Below are 18,309 nucleotides of genomic sequence, written 5' to 3'. Positions count from 1 at the left end.
ACAGCTACAACTAATTCTAATCATTCTCTTTAACTAAAATGCAGTAACATGTTTTCTTTACTCTACTAATCAAGTAATATAGATAATGAATTTATGATCAGATGACAGTGTAAGTAAATTCTAGGAATAAAACCGCTGCTAGTGTTTTAATAGTTAATTTCAGATAGGCAATATTAAATGTAATAAAATTTCACTCGCCTTTAGAGCTTATGCATATGGAGAAAGGTGTGATGTTGTTAAAATCAGAATGATGTGAATGTTAACATTCTGTCCAAGTATACAAATCTGCAGATATTTTTTTATTTATTTATTTTTCATTTTAACACCTAGACCAGGGGTCCTCAATCACGGTCCTGGAGGGCCGCAGTGTCTGCAGGTTTTTATTCCAAGCAGTCCATGCTGATAATGAAATTTGGTTTTGACCCATTTGGCTTGTTAATGCTCGCATTCATCCAAGAGCAATTTTAATGGCACTGTAGAGTTTCCTTCTGTGAGAACATTATCCAAGTGTTCTGTGGACCAGAAATGATTTAAACTTGATGGTCCTCCCAATTCCCCTCTCATTCATTTCTAAACATTTTTTATCACAGATACTTCATGGTAAGCAGGTGAGCTGGAGAGCTGCTGGTTTCTTGGTTATCTGCATCTCATTATTAACTAATGTCTGATTAAGAAAACGGGCAACAATTAAAACTTAAATGCAGCTGCTAAAATCTAAAATAGGCAATTAAGGGTTCTGAATGGCAAAAGGCAAGAGAACTAAAATTAGGGTTAGGGTTAGGGTTAGGGCCCAAAAAACGTTTTGCTTTAGTAGTAAATAAAAGGGCTCTAATTAAGAAATTGGTTGAAGTAAAAACCTACAGCCATTAGCAGACCTCCAGGACTGTAATTGAGGACCTCTGATCTACAAAGGAACCCAAATTTGTATTTGATGAATGAAAGCACTAACAAGGCATAGAGTTAAACACCAACTATCATTATCAGCAAGGACTGAGTTCTAATTAGAACAATGTGGCCCTCCAGAACCGTGACTGAGGACCTCGACCATATAATGTGCTGCTAATATTTAACTTGGTTAATGCAACTCCAAATTAAACTGGTTTAGCTATTATCATTGTGTAAACTGAATATATGTTCTTTTTAAATAGTAACTGTCACACCATGTTTGTTTAAAGATTTGCCTATTTTTGCATGAATTAAAGTGATTCAAATCAACGCGATTTCAGAGGTACGGTAGTTATGTTTAACTTGGAGTGTATCATGAAGGTTTCTGCACAATTTAACTGTTAAATCTTAATTTGCTTTGACCCTTCTGTGAATTTTATCAGTTTCAGTTCCTGAACAATTAACATGATTATGAAATACCTATCGGTTCATGAAAACGTAATAGAATGATTACATTATTGGTGTGAATGAGAGATATTTTTGTGTTGCTATCTTTCTGTTTTTACTGTTTATTTTCTTAATTTGCTGTGGTTAAAGGATACTCACGGATCAAAACCAAAAGATTTCTGCTAAAGTAGGCAAATTCAGTCAACTTTATTTAACAATTGAACTGGTAACTGGTTCAGTTTTTATATGAACCCAAGAAATCGGTAATTTTATAATTTGTAGTTCAAACATAATAGACTCCAATGTTGGCATATATTTTTATTTATTATTCCTTTCGGCATACATTTACTTAACACCCACCAATTAAAGACTTCCCTCTATTTTTACGATGTCAATAATGCATTTTTAATGATTGTTCATGAGACTAGGGTAGTGTTTTTTATTATTGTTCTACAATATAACTTAAAAGTAATACGTTTTTGCATAATTTTTTTTATTTCTCCTTGCTTCGCATTCATTGATGTGAAGTAGCGACTCAACCAATATTATTTTCTCTCAAATTGATTGGCTTCATGAAAATTTTGTGTTAAAGTGTCCATCTGTTGATCGTGTAAATCTTTAAAGTCAAATAGAGTTAATTTTTAAACAGTTTTAGCAAGGTTCATAGGTAATACAAAACAGAAATATCAGGACAGACATTGTCCCCGTTCTTTGGCCCGTTACAACGGGAGCACATCGAGAAGCTGCCTTTCTCCTCGTCCATTTTTTGAGTCCATTCTACAGCTCCCAGCACTGCCTTTCTAGTAACTCCCCGGGCACTTGTGCCACTTGCCTTCTGGTGCAAAAACAGAAAACTTGCTAAAGGAAGCCATAATTAACAAAGACTGTATGTACGTAACTATGCACACTCATACATTATCACCAGCTTTTGTTGATGTACACTGAAGAGGATTTGTCATACAACTCCTGTCTCCACCACAAAGCTTTGCTCTTCACAATATTCGTATTTGAACTTCACACCATATGTTTACCCCATAATTGAAGGTAAAGCCACATTGCTGCAGTCTACTGTAAGCACTAAGTATTTGACACTTGCTTTGTGAGTGTTAGAAAAAGAGTAGCATACACAGTTTGGGATCCGTGAGTGTCTTTTCATTTAAGAAAATGAAATAACAAAAGCCTTTTGTTAGAAATGTAATCTGTTTTTTAATGCAATAACACTGTACAGTAGGCTTGTAATAGTACAAGTAATGCATGTATTTTAAACTTTTTACTAAAACTCAATAAATTAATGTACATATATACATATATATATATATATAATACACTATATGTATATTAGCATGGAACTATTTGCTTATCCGCTGTATATATGGCAAACACTGTATTGGAGAAAAACTTGAAATCACAAATGGGTTGAACAATTTAAAAAAAAAAAATTAAGCTGTGCAATGATTTTTGTGTGCCTTTTTTATTCATGTATGTAATCTAGACAATCTGGTAAGGCTTGTATACAACCAAAATATTATTAAAAGAATTGAGGAATTACTTTGGAAAGTTTTGTGTCTTTTGTATTTCTTTATTCTTTCAAATGATCACAGAAAATGTGTAACGAAGACAAATAAGTTGTCTTTGGGAAAACAAATCAGTATAAATACATATTTTTTTTTACAAATTTAGCAATAAAAAAAACAGACTGTTTCATAAGATATATACGCTACATACATTTGATTCCACAGATAAGCGCAATTTCACGTGTTCATTCCGAGTATCAAGCCACATTCGATAACACTTCATCTGGTAACACTCTGAATGACGTTACCTTAAACTTCGGATGTTTTTCATGTAAAAATATTCACTCGATTTGATTTAGCAAAACGTTTTTTGTTTTAAACTTTCAAGTTCATTTCCCCATTTCTGACAATTTTGTTTCTGCAATTTGTGTTGAATATGTCATAGATGTACTATTATAACAGGTTATTATTTTTATATCTTTGATTTAAAACTTGAACGTTAACACTGTGTAACTGCTGACAAACCGTTAAAACGAAAAGCATGGACAAAGAGCTAAAAAAACAGTTGTCGGTTTCATCGCATCACATATAACTACTTTTTCAACAGCTCTGTTTGACTAAAGAACCTGATTCTTTGCTTGGGAAATGTATCCTAAGTGTGTCATATTATGGATAGATAAACTAATATTGCATTTGCATGATAAAAGAGTAACATTAAATGAATTGGTAATGTAGCAGATGGCCTGAAGTATCACATTCAAATTATTTGGTCACGTTATTAACAGTATTATGGAAAAGATTAAATTGTATAGTTATCGCACTTGACGGTTTAAGGTTGACATCTTGAGAATGCTTATGCTTTTTTTATACAGCACTGCTTGGCTGTGTGTGCCAAATATTTGCATTTGGCAGCTGTGTCTCTTGATGAGAATAAATTTAATTCCAATTCTCCTTTTTTGACTACAAACACATGGAGACATGCATTTGTTCCAAAAGCTGTAGGCACGAAGTAAGACCCAATCCTTGACCCAACCACACATACACACATGGGTGTACTTAATCAGTCCTTTGACTGTGAGGTGAAAGTGGTGACCCTAAAAGAAACCCCCCATTCACAAACAGTAAAGGAGTCCGACCAATGTTCCCTCTAAGGAGTAGCATATAGTGAGCAAAAAACATTGTTTATGAGCGACATTTTGTTTAAGCCAAAATTTATGAGCACCAACTCCGACGGTCGGAGTGAGCAATCGTGCGATAAGTACGAGCGACGCCGTCGGAATGAGCGATCATGCGGGAAGTATGAGCGACGCTCTGAATTCGTGTGAGCGATCGCTCACGCGCTCAGCTTAGAGGGAACATTGAGTCCGACGTACATGGAAGACATCTTCAATCAAATCAAATCAGATGCCAAGTACTTAGGAACGTAGAGTCCCTGTAATTGAAACTTTGTGAAAAAGTGAAGTGACTATTTAAAAAGGACATTTGATCTTTTTACTTCTGTTTTTGCATTAGGGTAGGTTAAACGAACATTAAAATTTAAAATAAATTGCCTTAAAACTAGATAATCCATCAGTTACTTATATTTAAAGAATAATGACTGACTGACTGACTGAAAGGATTTGTAAGACGTTATGTTGGTATTTAAGGCCTTATATTTTAATATAACAAAGTGTAGTCCAATAAGTGGAGGACAGTGTGGTTCACATATAAGTAAAGATTAATTTCATTTTTCTCATTTCTTGCAGATACTGCCGCCCAAACCCTTTGAGCATAATGGTCTGCCATTGATGGTGCCTTCATGTCTGCCTTATCAGGATTTTAAAGCAAGGGATCAGGCTTCCGAAATACCAAGAGAGCACAATGTACATCCTCCGAGAATTAAAAAGGTGGATTTCCTAACGGTGGTTTTGACTGGCCATTTGCCACATCGCCGTGAGTTTGGTGAGATGCCAGCTAGAGAAAAACGAGAAGAGAATCAGGATGTGCTTCTTGAAGAATGTGCTCCACGTAGCGAGTCGAGCAGTGAGATCAGTCAGAAAAGTACCGAGCGTAGTCAGGATGGGGCGCCGTCCACCCTTCTGGCCGATGATCAGAAAGAATCGAAGGGCAGAGCCTCCACTGTAGAAGGAGATTTGGAGATGGAAGAAGGTTCCAAAACACTTGTTTTGTTTTCTCCTGGAGATGTAAGAAAATCATTAGGTGCTGGAGACTTGGCCCCAGATGTAGATTTAGGAACAATGGCTGCCATCACCCCTCAGAATGAGAGGCCACAGCCTATGGGAAGCCAATTAGATGTTTCAGAGCCAGGAACTTTATCATCTGTGATCAAATCTGAACCAAAACCTCTGATTCCAGCTAGCACTACATCCTCTCCCTTCACCAAAGTTGAGCGTACATTTGTCCATATTGCTGAAAAGTCACACTTGAACATCATGTCTTCCAGTGGCCAGCAGCTAAGGCAGGATGAGTATGGCTTCTTTGGAGTGGTTGATGAGCCTTTGGTAGAGGAAGAGTACCAGGAGCAGGAAATAATTAAAGAGAATGGAGATTTAAGCTCTACTGAAAAGGAGGGAGAGGCAGGCAGTTCAGTATGTGCTGCCATTCCTTCAGAAGACCACAAAATTCTAAATGGCCTGGATGTGTCAATAGAAATAGAACCTGAGAATAAACTAGATAGTGTGCCTAATTTAGTCCTTACAGATGGAGAACCAGAAGTCCAGAAAGATTTGGCTTCACCACCAGAAGAACCTCTAGTAGAAGATGCTAATGCTGAATCTGTATTAGAAGGTCCCAGTACACCTGCTAAGAAGACTGTGCCAAATAAGCCGCTAAAATCCAAGCATCGGAGCCGTATACCTGTCTTGCTGTCTGAAGATGACACCGGCTCAGAGCATTCAGCTTCTTTCTCTTCCAAAGAATGGCTCTATAAACGGGCAAAAAAGCCAGATCTGGTTCGTCTAATCATGGAAAAACGGCAAGGACGTTTAAGAATGGCTTCAGCTGCCTCATCGTCGGCATCTTCTGGAGACGATCAGAGGAGAGCTTCAGAAACATTATCAACCACTGGCTCAGAGGAAGATACTCATGATTCAGATGATTCGCTTACCAAAAAGATAAACAAGCAGAACACAGAACATGAAACCCTGGGCTGGAAAAGTAGAATTCCTAGACCAGTAACACCAGTAAATAGGTTCTCAACACAGTTAGCGCCTAGAAGGTCTTCTCAAACCCTGCAAACAGCACTTACTACACAGAAATCAGACCCTCAAGGAACAATTAGGTATGTGCCTTTAAGATTTTGTAATAACTGTGTTCATACTTGTGGTTTATTGTGATGGATTTGGATGTAAAATGTACGAGATGCAAAAAACCTAAAAACATTTTCTTTGCAAAAAGTTGTATTCTGACCATACAGTATTTTTAGTAATCAGAAGGCAACGACACATGAAGAGTACTGTATGTGCATTTTCCTGCTTGCTTGCAGTTGGTACTAACAGCATTCTGACCAACAACTGACTCCGTGCCCCCCATAAGCCTCATCAAGCAATATTTTAATGTCTTTTTTACACTCGCCTTTAGAAACTGTTTATTCGGGCATTTGCAGCACCGGTGCAATAGTTTTAAATGCAGATTATAAAAGGTTGCCTGACTGGAGTTTGCAGGGACTCGGGTGCCACTATGACAGTAAAGAAGACTCTGAACAGGAGCCAGTCAGAAAGAGTTAAGAAGCTCCCATTTTCAGTTGGACAGTTCCTTTGCATGGTAGGTTGTGTGGACCACTAGGGCGTGTACAGCCGCCCTCACCCGACACAAACAGGCAGAGGCATGAGTTTGCCACCCAGCACACATTTATTCACGTGAGAAAGCGCTTTTCTATTGCTACTTACAGTACAAAAAGTTCCCACTGCACAGTCCGGCACAAAACCCTTTTCTTCTCTCCTTCTCTTCCTTTTTCTCGCCTCCACTCCTCCTCCAGCAAGCTTTGCCCTCTTCCACCTGACTCTGGGTCTTGAGTGGTGCTGACTTGCTTCTTTTATAGGGCACCTAGAAGGAGTCCAGGTGCCCAACGAGCTTCTTCCGGCGGCACTTCCAAGTGTGGCAGAAATGCTGCCAAATAGGGCCCTGCAAATGTCCAGGCACCCCCTTGGTGGTGGCCACAGGCCCCAGCAGAGTTGAGCTTCCATGCTCCTAACCCTTGACCCTCTGGAAGCCAGGGGGGGCTGCCCTCTATCGGTCTGGGGGGGGAGACGATCTTGAAAATACTCTTTCCACCAGCACTTCCATGGTTGGGGTGTCCCAGCCGGATAAGAGACCCGGTCATCCATCACAGTTGAAAAAAGGGGGGCCAGCTGTTTACAATAAGCCATACTTTATACATATGTGATCCCAGAAGTTAAGTAAACTTTAATGTTTGCAAGTTAATTTTCATCAGTTTTCTTCAAGGTACACATACATGTCTCTCTGTTATAAAATGTTTGCGAAGAGATTTTTTCAAGTCCCGCCCTCCTCTCGACCATTTATGGTTAACGGCGCGCGGTCCTCTCACCTCTCATTCATGTGAATGCTTTTGTCAGATGCAGTTCCTGTGCTCTCAAGTCTTATAAATTTTTACGCTTTCCTCACTTTAAGTTCCCAATAAAAGAAGACGTATTATGTCCAAATCTTATTGAAGAATTTCATCCCGAAGGGTTATCAACAGAAAAAATGAGTACACGGGCAATCCTAGCACTGAAAAACGATGAAGTCAAACAAATTAACGGCAAAAATGTCGATCAGTTACACATCAAATTAGTTAACTGCGTATCAATAGACTCTGCTGAAACAGTTGGTGGTGATGGTGCGGAAGATGAAAACATCAACTTACAATATCCTGAAGAATATCTACAACCGTTAACACTACCTGGTCTTCCACCGCACAAATTACTGTAGAAAGAAGGATGTATCATAATGTAATTGCGTAATTTATGTCTGAGTGATGGGCTATGCAATAGGCAAGATGAGTTGTATTCAGAATTGTTCGAACAATTCTAACATGTAAAATTTTAACAGGTGACAAGAAAGGTAATGTAGTACATCTTCATGGGATAACATTAGACACCAAAGGAGATCTTGATATGCCATTCGTATTAAAATGTTTACAGTTTCCCATTAAAATAGCTTTTCCAAAGACGATTAGCAAATCACAGGGATTAACATTCGAAAAAGTCTTTATTTAATAGAGAGAAAATAACGATATTCACTCCTGGGCAGTTATACGTTGTGTTGTCACGATGTAAGTCCAAACACGGAATCAAAATTCAATGCAATATTGACGAAAAGTTAATTCCACATATTGTTTTTACTGAAGTTTTGCAGTAAAAGTGTAAGTTTAAAAAAGTATTTGCATGTTAATTTCAAAGCCAAACAGAGCGAAAACATATAAAGCAACGAATACCTCTAACGCAACATGAAACTTAATTTTCTTTCAATTTGTTACGTTTTACTATTTTTTACTATGGTTAATTACTCACTGTAATGTAAAATAGTTAGGTCTATTATTATTATGTAACAATTGCCATGAAAATATCAATCTGTTTAAATTGTACATCCACTACCCCATACACAAGCATCAGAGCTGTGAAGTGGGTAGCACATAGAGCCCGTCCGGGTGTTGGTGAGTGAAGCGAGCAGGGGGCAGAGCCCCCTAGTTCAATAAAAATTTGATTGTCAAGAAAAGCATATGGCTGCATGCACAACTAGAAAGCAGTTTAATGTACATTACAAAGTATCAAACTCTGTATGTTTAGCTTAGATTACTCACATAACTGTACTGTTGCAGACTGTCAAGTGTACACCAACCAGACATGTCCACAGAATTCCTAGGATTGTAGTATAGCACACCGTCCTGTAACGTGTAGCTGATTACACACACACTGAGTAGCATGCAGGTCTAGATGAGGCAACACAACAGGAATTGCATGGTGTGATGGTGAAATTAAATGTTAAGATCTTAAACAGAGCATGCAGAAGGCTGCAGCAACAAAATCTAAAAAGGTTAAATACAAGAACAGTTGTATCTAGTGTGGGGAACAGCCCAGACACAGACAGGTAGACATGATTTAAGCACCACAACACGTTTATTTACACTATTTACACAGACACAGCCCAGTGCCGCAGCACCAATCACCCCAAAGTCCAGGCTTCTTCACTACAATGCCTTTCTTCATCGCCTCCACTCCTCTGAGCTCCGTCCTTCTTCCACCCGACTCCAGCCCCTGAATGGAGGGAGGCAGCCCCTTTTCTAATCACCCGGATGTGCTCCAGGTGTCTCCCGATAATCTTCCGCCGGCACTCCCCAGTGTGGCGGAAGTACCGGCTTCGCACCCGGAAGCACTCCGGGTGTCCCTGATCATCTTCCCCCCAGCACTTCCGGGTATGGTGTGAGTAGGGCTCTCCAGGCATTGGGGCGCCCCCTGGCGGTGACCACGGGCCCCTATAGGGTTGAGCTTCCAAGCTCAGTTTCCGTGGTCTCCAAAGCCACCAGGGCGGTCACCCCCACATGGTCTGGGGTAGGCGTAAGCCCTCCTCTGGTCCTTCTGGGCGTCCTGGCTGGGTACCACCCCCAGCCTCCTGCGACACTAGTTAAACACAAGCCGAGTAGTGAATCCAAAAACAGGCAAAGAAAAAATTTCCAAAATTACAGAAATGAAGCTTGACGAGAGTCTTTGGTATAGGGACAGAATATACAGCATTAGAGTAAAGAAGTGCATCATTAGTCAAACTAATGTAAAAGAAAAACATCATTCACTGTGGCATTTGTACACTTTACCATTTGGAAACATTTTTGCAATATAAGAAAAATCAAAGAAAATAGGCAATAAACCCTCATTGATGCTTAGAAAGTTCAGTAATCCCTCCTCGATCGCAGGGGTTGCGTTCCAGAACCCCCCGCAAAAGGTGAAAATCCGCGAAGTAGAAACCGTATGTTTATATGGTTATTTTTATATTGTCATGCTTGGGTCACAGAAACACAGGAGGTTGTAGAGAGACGGGAACGTTATTCAAACACTGCAAACAAACATTTGTCTCTTTTTCAAAAGTTTAAACTGTGCTCCATGACAAGACAGAGATGACAGTTCCATCTCACAATTAAAAGAATACAAACATATCTTCCTCTTCAAAGGAGTGCGCGTCAGGAGCAGAGAATGTCAGAGAGAGAGAGAAAAGCAAACAAATCAATAGGGCTGTTTGGGCTTTTAAGTATGCAAAGCACCGCCGGACAAAGCAGTTACAAGAAAGGCAGCAGCTCACACTCCCTCTGTCAGGAGCAAAGAAAAAAATCAGAGAGAAAATCAATATGTGCCTTTCGAGCTTTTAAGTATGTGAAGCACCGTGCGGGAAGCCTGTCGCTTCATGAAGCAGCTGCACAGAAGGGAGCAACGTGAAGGTAATCTTTCAGCATTTTTAGACGAGCGTCTGTATCATCTAGGGGTGCGAACAGCCCCCCTGCTCACACCCCCTCCGTCAGGAGCAGAGAATGTCAGAGCAAGAGAGAGAGAGAGAAAAGTAAAAATCAAAAATCAATACGTGCTGTTTGATCTTTTAAATATCTGAAGCACCGTGCAGGAAGCATATCGCTTGACAAAGCAGCCATATGTAAGCCCAGCAAAGAAGAGAGCAATGTGAAGGTAATCTTTCAGTGTTTTTTGAGGAGAGGCCGTATCCTCTAGGGGTGCAAACAGCCCCCGTGCTCACAATATATTTGAGGAGTTTTATTTAATAGGTAATACGCGCTCTGGTTGGGTAGCTTCTCAGCCATCTGCCAATAGCGTCCCTTGTATGAAATCAACTGGGCAAACCAACTGAGGAAGCATGTACCAGAAATTAAAAGACCCATTGTCCGCAGAAATCCGCGAACCAGCAAAAAATCCGCGATATATATTTAAATATGCTTACATATAAAATCCGCGATAGAGTGAAGCCGCGAAAGTCGAAGCGCGATATAGCGATTGGCCAGTCAGCCTTGCAGTATTCTCACCATACCTTTCTTCATGTATGCAGTCTGAATTTTTTATTTCCAACTTGGGGCTTCAAGGTTGGAGACCTTGCTAAATAACCTGTTGGTTGATATTTTTGTGAAGCAATTTGAAAGGTTCATGAATGTGTACACTGTAAAAAACAAAAAAATAATGATAAATTTACGGTAAAGTACTAGCAGCTGTGGTTGCCAGAATTTTACCGTAAAATAGAAGGCGACAATATTTTTAGGTCTACGGTATAACTTTATAGTAAATAACTTTTTTCTGTACAACACATTCCAATAGAAGTTAACGTTTAACCGTAACCTGAAATCCATGCACTGTAATGAATATGCTAATCAATAAACTCTTAGAAAATATTGTCAGGACCAAACACCAGTACACAGTTTGCATCAATAAAATAACAACAATCAATAGCAAACGTGATGAATCATTTAATTACAGTACACATTGGAAAGAATTCAGTGTTTAAGGAAGTTATGGCACATTGCCTGGTGGAGAAGTAACGTTTACTTTTGTGGTGTGTGGTGGCCTGCCAGGGTGCCAGCTTATCGAACACAACCCACCAAAAATCAGCTTCCATAACCTCAAAAAACCTTCAGCATGCAGGGAAAAATAAGTCCGCTAACTTGAAGTTTTTTTTTCCCTCCTGTGCAAAGGTATGCGGATCACCAGGACCAATACGGTAAAGGAGGCGTGTCCTTATGCAAATATCCTAACTTCGGGGTTACTGAATCAGCGCTTTACATTTTACAGTTGTCTGCCTTTGCAGTTTAACAGTTTTACACTGTCAAATTAAAAGCGATTTTTTTCAGTGTAACTCTAATGTATCAGTAAACGGTACGCAGCATATTTAGAAGGTAGAAAAATATCGATTTAAGAGAACTTGGCTGTAAAAAATAATGAAATGCATTGTTTAAGATATACAGGTAATTTTCAGTAGAACATAAGGTAACTTTCCTTATTTTCAGAAAAGGTATTTTACTTTCACCATTTACCGTATTTTTACGGTTAAATTTACTGATATTTTTACAGTGTACATCTTAATATTTTGGATTAGCTGTCTCCTTATTTTCATGCGTCATATTCATTGCATATTCGGCTTTCAGTGCTGAGTGCGTGATGTTGATTTTTAGATCTCTTTGAATGTTGTACTGTATAACAATACGTTGACAGGTCTTCATTGTGTGTATTTGTGTGTGTTTTGCTGTTTTTTTTTTTTATTTTTCAGCTGACGGTATTTCATCCCTGGTCAGGTAGCCTAAGACATAATGAAGTGTGGTGTCTCTTGCCAATTCAAACTTCTACTACACTTTCAAAATGCCTTTTTTCTGCCTTGTCCCCTGCCAGCACATTAATCTGCAATTAAATACTCAGTGAGGCAGAAAGGATGGACGTTTTTTACAAAATCACAAAATTGTTAATTTTTTCTTACAAAGAAATTTATTGAAAGATTTGTGTTCATGTTGAAATAGCATTTGACAAAATCAAGTGTGGAAAACAACATCTCCCATGTGGTGTCCATTATGCATTTCTGAAGGCGTTCATGGAAGTTGGCCTCCACTCTTTTCAACATCGCTCTGTCGATTTGGGCGACTTCCACGCGAATGGCTTCCTTCAGTTCCTCCAATGTACGGGGCTTATGTTCGTATACATGTGCCTTGAGGTGACCCCACAAGAAATAATCGCACATGGATAAGTCAGGGGACCGAGGAGGCCAATGAATGGCATCAAAGCTGGAAATGAGGTGACCAGGGAAGAGAGGGCGAATAACATCCATTGATACTCTAGCTGTGTGGGCTGTCGCCCCATCCTGTTGAAACCACACACGTCGGATGGATGGGTATACGTTTTCGTCGTAATTCAGGTAAAAAGACGTTGTCATCTCGATATAGTGCTCCGAACGATTACTGAGGCCAAGTTCAGAAGAATGCTTCCGAGCAGATCGACTTGGACTGCGCAGCAGGACTAGTCGTACGCTTTCCACATTTTCAGGAGTACGTGCCATTCGTGTAGCGGTCATTTGTTCATTAGTGTACCTCGTGTACGAAGTGCTTTAACCCAACGTAGGATAGTGTTAAGAGCGGGAACAGCTTTATTTCTGTGGATATTGAAATGACAACGAAACTCACGCTGAACTGCGGTAATAGATTGGTTGTCCTTGACAAAATAGTCGTACGCAAAAATGCGGTGTTCTATCGTCCACGGCTCCATAGCTTCAACTAAAAAGAAAATAAAAAAATGCTAAGACTTCGCAAACCTAACGCCACCTACCACACATCTGTCACTCCACCTAGCGGTGAGTTCCAGCCATTTCAAAGACGTCCGTCCTTTCTGCCTCACCCTGTATCTTATGTATTTTACTATCTGAAGTCTGATCATCTAAAGAGTGTTTGTAAGTGACGCTTGCACAGCAGGAAATGGAAAGAATGTCCAGTTAAAAAGGATGATTTTGTTTTCTGGTCTCAATGTATCATTGAGTGCACGTAATTTCTTTTGATTCAAGAGTAAATGTGCAATTGTTAATTTTCTCCCTTGGTGTTTTTTAATCAACAGACAATATGTAAGCGTAAGGTTAAATATGTCATTTTTGTGATGTTTCAGGCTGCAAGCGCATAAAACAGGGAACACAAGCGTGAATGTCCATTATGAGCAGAGGTCAAAGCAGATGGCGTCACAGGTCCAGATGTCACCAAGCCCAGCTACTTTCCAAGGTAGCCCTAGGATACCCCTGCGTGTGACACCCCGAAGTTCCATGTTACCCCCTCCGCGAAGCCTCAGTGCATCTCCAAGAAGCTATTCCACCTCCCGAACGGACAGTCCCTCTCCATCACGACAGCGAAGGCAACCAGTGAGCACTGAAATTAAGAGGCAGTTTATTTCTTTCAGAGCTAACACTGCCCTTCCTCTTAGGCCAAAAGCTCAGGCAACTGGGACTGCAGAGGATTCGGCATTGCTACCTGCTGGAAAGTCTGCAAGAAAGGTGAGGTCACAACTGCAAGTTCAGCCAACCAAAGGAAGAAAAGAAGTATTTGAAAGCAAGGTTGCTGCCAGATAATGATCTTACTGCCATCAGCCAGTGCTACATGGTAATTCATGCTTCTAATCTACTAAAAAATCTCACACCACTGTATGTACTGAGTCAGACCAAATAAACATTAGTGGTTTGCAAAGGTTATTGCTCTGCTGCTTAGTTTCACAATTATTTTTCAAGTACATCCACAGGAATAACACATTTATATGCATAAGGTATTTCTATAATGTGCTTAAGTATAATCAGAAAATGCAAGGGTACGTTTACTACATATCCTTTCATTTATAAACATTCTGAAGAGTTCTAAAATTATATTACAATATTTGATCTTGAGAAAGTTTTTTTCAGTAATGGGAAAATTAGATTCTGTACACCTAATTTTACATCATTCTGCACGTAGCTCATTTTACTGTTGAACTCCATGAAGTCATTCGCAGTATAAATCAGTGGCACGTTTTTTGCCTTTAGACCAGCCAAGAAGAACATGTACCAATTAATTGCACTTAAATTTTCAAATGTGAGCGAAAACCGAAAAATCGTAAAAATTAAGTTAATATGGATTCAGTGGTAAAAGATAATAATAACCTGCTACTCTGAATTAGAAGAAACCGATTTTAGAACCATTTGGATGAATTGTTTGTTGTTTACCATTGCATTAGTAAGTAATTTGTAAGAGAGGCATTTAAATAAAATATCATCTGAGTTTTGGATTTCTACTTTTTCTACATGCTATATGTTATAAAGTACATTTTTAATTAAAATAACACTTAAGTTTATAGTCTTTTGTAATGTCAGGAATTTTGAAGCGTTATTTTTGTTCCATTATATTCTAGTTGTTCCTAAGAGACATGAATATAAAATGCTAATAAATGCAAAAGTGTTTTAGTGAGACAGTGAAAACTTTAAAAGTGTACTTTGCAGCGCTTTTATCTTTTAAGAATATTCGGCCAGCCCAAGTCAGAGATTTTGAGTGAAGCTGCAGTGACTTAGGATCTGCAGTGCCATTCAGTCGTGGTCCTAATGTTTGATCATCTCAGTGTCCCACCAGCAGATGCCGTCTCTTGTCTCACCACCCCTCCTGTGTTCATTGGCCATTGACTGGGCCTCCCACTTGTATTTACATGGCCACTGTACTTACCTGGCACCTGAACCTGTTGTGCCCATCTGCTGGCATCTTTAAACAGGCCGTTGATTTTCAGTATTGTTCTTTCATTTCTGATATCTTTGTTTCATTCTCTGTGTTCCCTCGGCCACTGATCTTTGCCACCTTGTTCAGCCTCACTTTGTTTGCGTTTAACTGGTTTTATTCTGACCTTGGCATCTGTATTTTGTTACTAAGCTATTAGTTTTTTTTTATGTTTATTGCTATCCTTTTACTGCTCACCTCTTTTGTTTTGACAGCATCTCCTCTTCCGGCTGTTAGCCCCATTAATATTTCATCATCTCATAACATCATCACCTGTACTCGAGCTCAATTCCACACTCACAAGTGACATTATTCTCAAAGAGAGGTTAGCTGTGAGTGCTAAAAGGAAGAAAAGATCTGTTCTGCGCATGAATGGGGATACGGTAGCATATAGTTTTGTTTTCTAAAATTAATTTTAAAAAGCAATCCAGAGATATTGTGAATAAAATGATAATGATATTTCAATGTATTCCAAAATGTATAAATATTCAATACTGATTGTACTTTATGTATTTATCACTAAACAACCTGTTTTTTTCTAAATAATGGGTTTGCAAGACCTAATGTGTCTACTCTATATGTGTGTGTTGAATCAACGTCAGTAACTAAATTAGTTAAACTGTGACAGGAATTTACTGTAAGTCACTGGGACCCTATAGATGGCTTAAATAACAGACGCACCAGTTGGGCCAAATCTTGACTTCATTATCTATAATGAGTCACCTCTAACTCTAAATTGGAAAAAGAGCTTTGTGTATATTGTTGTTTATTTGAAAATGAATATCTGCCATATTTTCAACAATCAAATCTTTAAAAGTAAACACTATATATTTGTTACCGGCCATGTATGAAAAGCAGGCATTGTATTGAATGCCGATTATTGGACGGCAAAGTATGAAACAATTAATATGTCACACATTTCATAGGCATTCTATGCAATGCCAAAAGACAAACCGTCAAAGTATAAAATACTCCCGCTAATGACGTTTCTAATGTCACGTGGCAATAAGTAGGTTCATATTTTATTTTCTCTTGTTTTTCTCAATATAAGAAAGTCCTATACTTTATTTTGTATTTCTTTCATTTTCATATATGTCTTTTCAATAAAAGCCTTTTCATGACTCTCTTTTAATACTTTGCCTAAATAGCATTTGTCATTCTATATAATGCCTATAGGTATTACATACAATGCCTAGGGAAAGTATATATAATATTAAAATAATTTGGATATTCTATACTTTGCCCAAAAACACCAGGTATTCTATATATTGCCTAGGCATTCTACAGTATACAATGCCCGCCTTTCATACATTGCCAGTAACATATTCATTATATAGAGTTTACTGTCATCTTTCACCATCCTTAATTACAAAATATGAGAAGCTGACTCTCAGTGGATGCCCGAGATCCACTTTTGTAAGATGGTTTGCAGTTCTGAATTTGCAATGACAATCAACACAAATATAAACTGAACTCCAGACAAAATGTGTCTTTCTTTTAGCACTTTGATTTCAATTTGTATTATTATTATTACATTGAGATTAGCAGAATAGGACAGTAGGGCATTGATTTGGAAAAAGGTAAATAAACCTCACAATCACATTTGATTAATTAAATGTATTTTCATGCAGCTTAATTGCATTCTATTACTTTTTTTACTTTCTCATATATGAAGTATAGGGAAAGTATTGGAATCGCCCAAAAATTGAATTTTGAGATTTTAATGAATCTCAACATTTTAGACCTCCCTGACATTCTCGTATACGAAGTGTAGGGAAAGTATTGGAATTGTCCAAAAATTCTATTGAAAAATTTTGATGAATCTCGAGGTTTTAGACCTCTGAGTCCGAAAATACCATTTTTAGAATTATGCCTCTGTGTGTGTGTGTGTATGTGTGTGTGTGTATGTAAACACAATAACTTGAGTACGCTTTCACTTCATTTGGTCAACCAAATTTTCCATACAAGTATTAGGTACAAAACATAGATTTCTATCAACTTTTGGGCTATTTCTGTTAACCAGAAGTGGTACTTTACCTTTTATTCATACAGCTGCAGAGTCCAATTTATTCAACTTTACTTTTATAATAATTATTCAGCATATTAATTTGATTTGATTTGTTGTTGATGGTTCTTTAATGTACATAATATGAAAATATAATCATTGTCTTGCGGTTAATATACGAGAAAGTCGAGGGGAGACCACGGCCGATTTTTTCTATTAGTGTCATATATTTGAAAATCTATCTAAAAGTAGTATTCTATGAACACGAATTTGAAACTGACTGTTTATAACTGACTACTCACCTATATAAACATGTGGAAGGCATTTATTCAACATGTTAAATTAAACAATCCGTCATCACACAATTTATATACTGTATATATCAAGTGTGCAATTGTTATGCCAAATCTCATATCTTTGTTAGTGTCATTTATTTTAAGACTTGTTGTGCTCTCTGTCTCTCTTTTCATGGCCTCCTTCTTTTCTGGCTTTCTTAGTTACTGTATGTCATTTTGGTAGTATGGTATGCTCGATGGATAGTGGATTGATGTAAAGCATATAGGAGAAAAGTCTGCAATAACAGCTACAAATCAAACACTGTTTGCTGCATGTAAAATATTTTGAATTCACTTGCGTGACAAATCCTACATGATGGGATATTGTTAATGAGTCTCATACTAAACACAGTCGTCAGTTCTTCTGTTAATTCTCAACATGTTGGGCTGACTCATTTGTTTTTCTTGAAGTATAAATAATATCATTTTCTTAGCCTAATCCCTAATATTTTCTCTTCTTGCTAAAATAGTTATGCAGACTACCTTGGGAACAATTTCAGAAGGATCCCTGGGATGGGCAGCAGTCCTAACAATCTATGTAAGGCTGGCACATCCTCCCTTATAACCTAACCCAGTGTATACTTCCGTGGGTGGGTGTGTGTGTGTGTGTGTGTGCCCTGCGGTGGGCTGGTACCCTGCCGGGGTTTGTTCCTGCCTTGCGCCCTGTGTGGGTTGGGATTGGCTCCAGCAGACCCCCGTGACCCTGTATTAGGATATAGCGGGTTGGATAATGGATGGATGGATAGATGTAAGGTAATTGAAAGGAACTACTCTGGGCATCTCTCTCCTAGGAGGATTCGCTTTGCCGACGTGCTTGCATTGCTTGTATACTTTATTAATCCCAAGGGGAAATTCACATTCTCCAGCAGCAGCATACTAGATGGA

At 38.6% G+C, this 18,309-nt stretch overlaps 1 protein-coding gene across 1 annotated transcript in view; it reads left to right on the top strand.

Moving 5' to 3' along the window:
* LOC114666065 (tau-tubulin kinase 1-like) overlaps nucleotides 1–14,742 on the top strand; it is a 162,603-nt gene extending 147,861 nt beyond the window's left edge. Inside the window, exons 15-16 of the mRNA XM_051919541.1 lie at nucleotides 4,592–6,126; nucleotides 13,469–14,742. Coding sequence (XP_051775501.1) covers nucleotides 4,592–6,126; nucleotides 13,469–13,922 — 1,989 coding nt within the window. The 3' untranslated portion in view covers nucleotides 13,923–14,742. The remainder of the gene's footprint in view (nucleotides 1–4,591; nucleotides 6,127–13,468) is intronic.
* The last annotated feature ends 3,567 nt before the right edge of the window (nucleotides 14,743–18,309 follow it).

This window comes from Erpetoichthys calabaricus, chromosome 15 (genome assembly GCF_900747795.2).
Source record: "Erpetoichthys calabaricus chromosome 15, fErpCal1.3, whole genome shotgun sequence".
Classification (NCBI taxonomy): Eukaryota; Metazoa; Chordata; class Cladistia; order Polypteriformes; family Polypteridae; genus Erpetoichthys; species Erpetoichthys calabaricus.
This window is presented reverse-complemented; position numbering and strand designations above follow the sequence as displayed.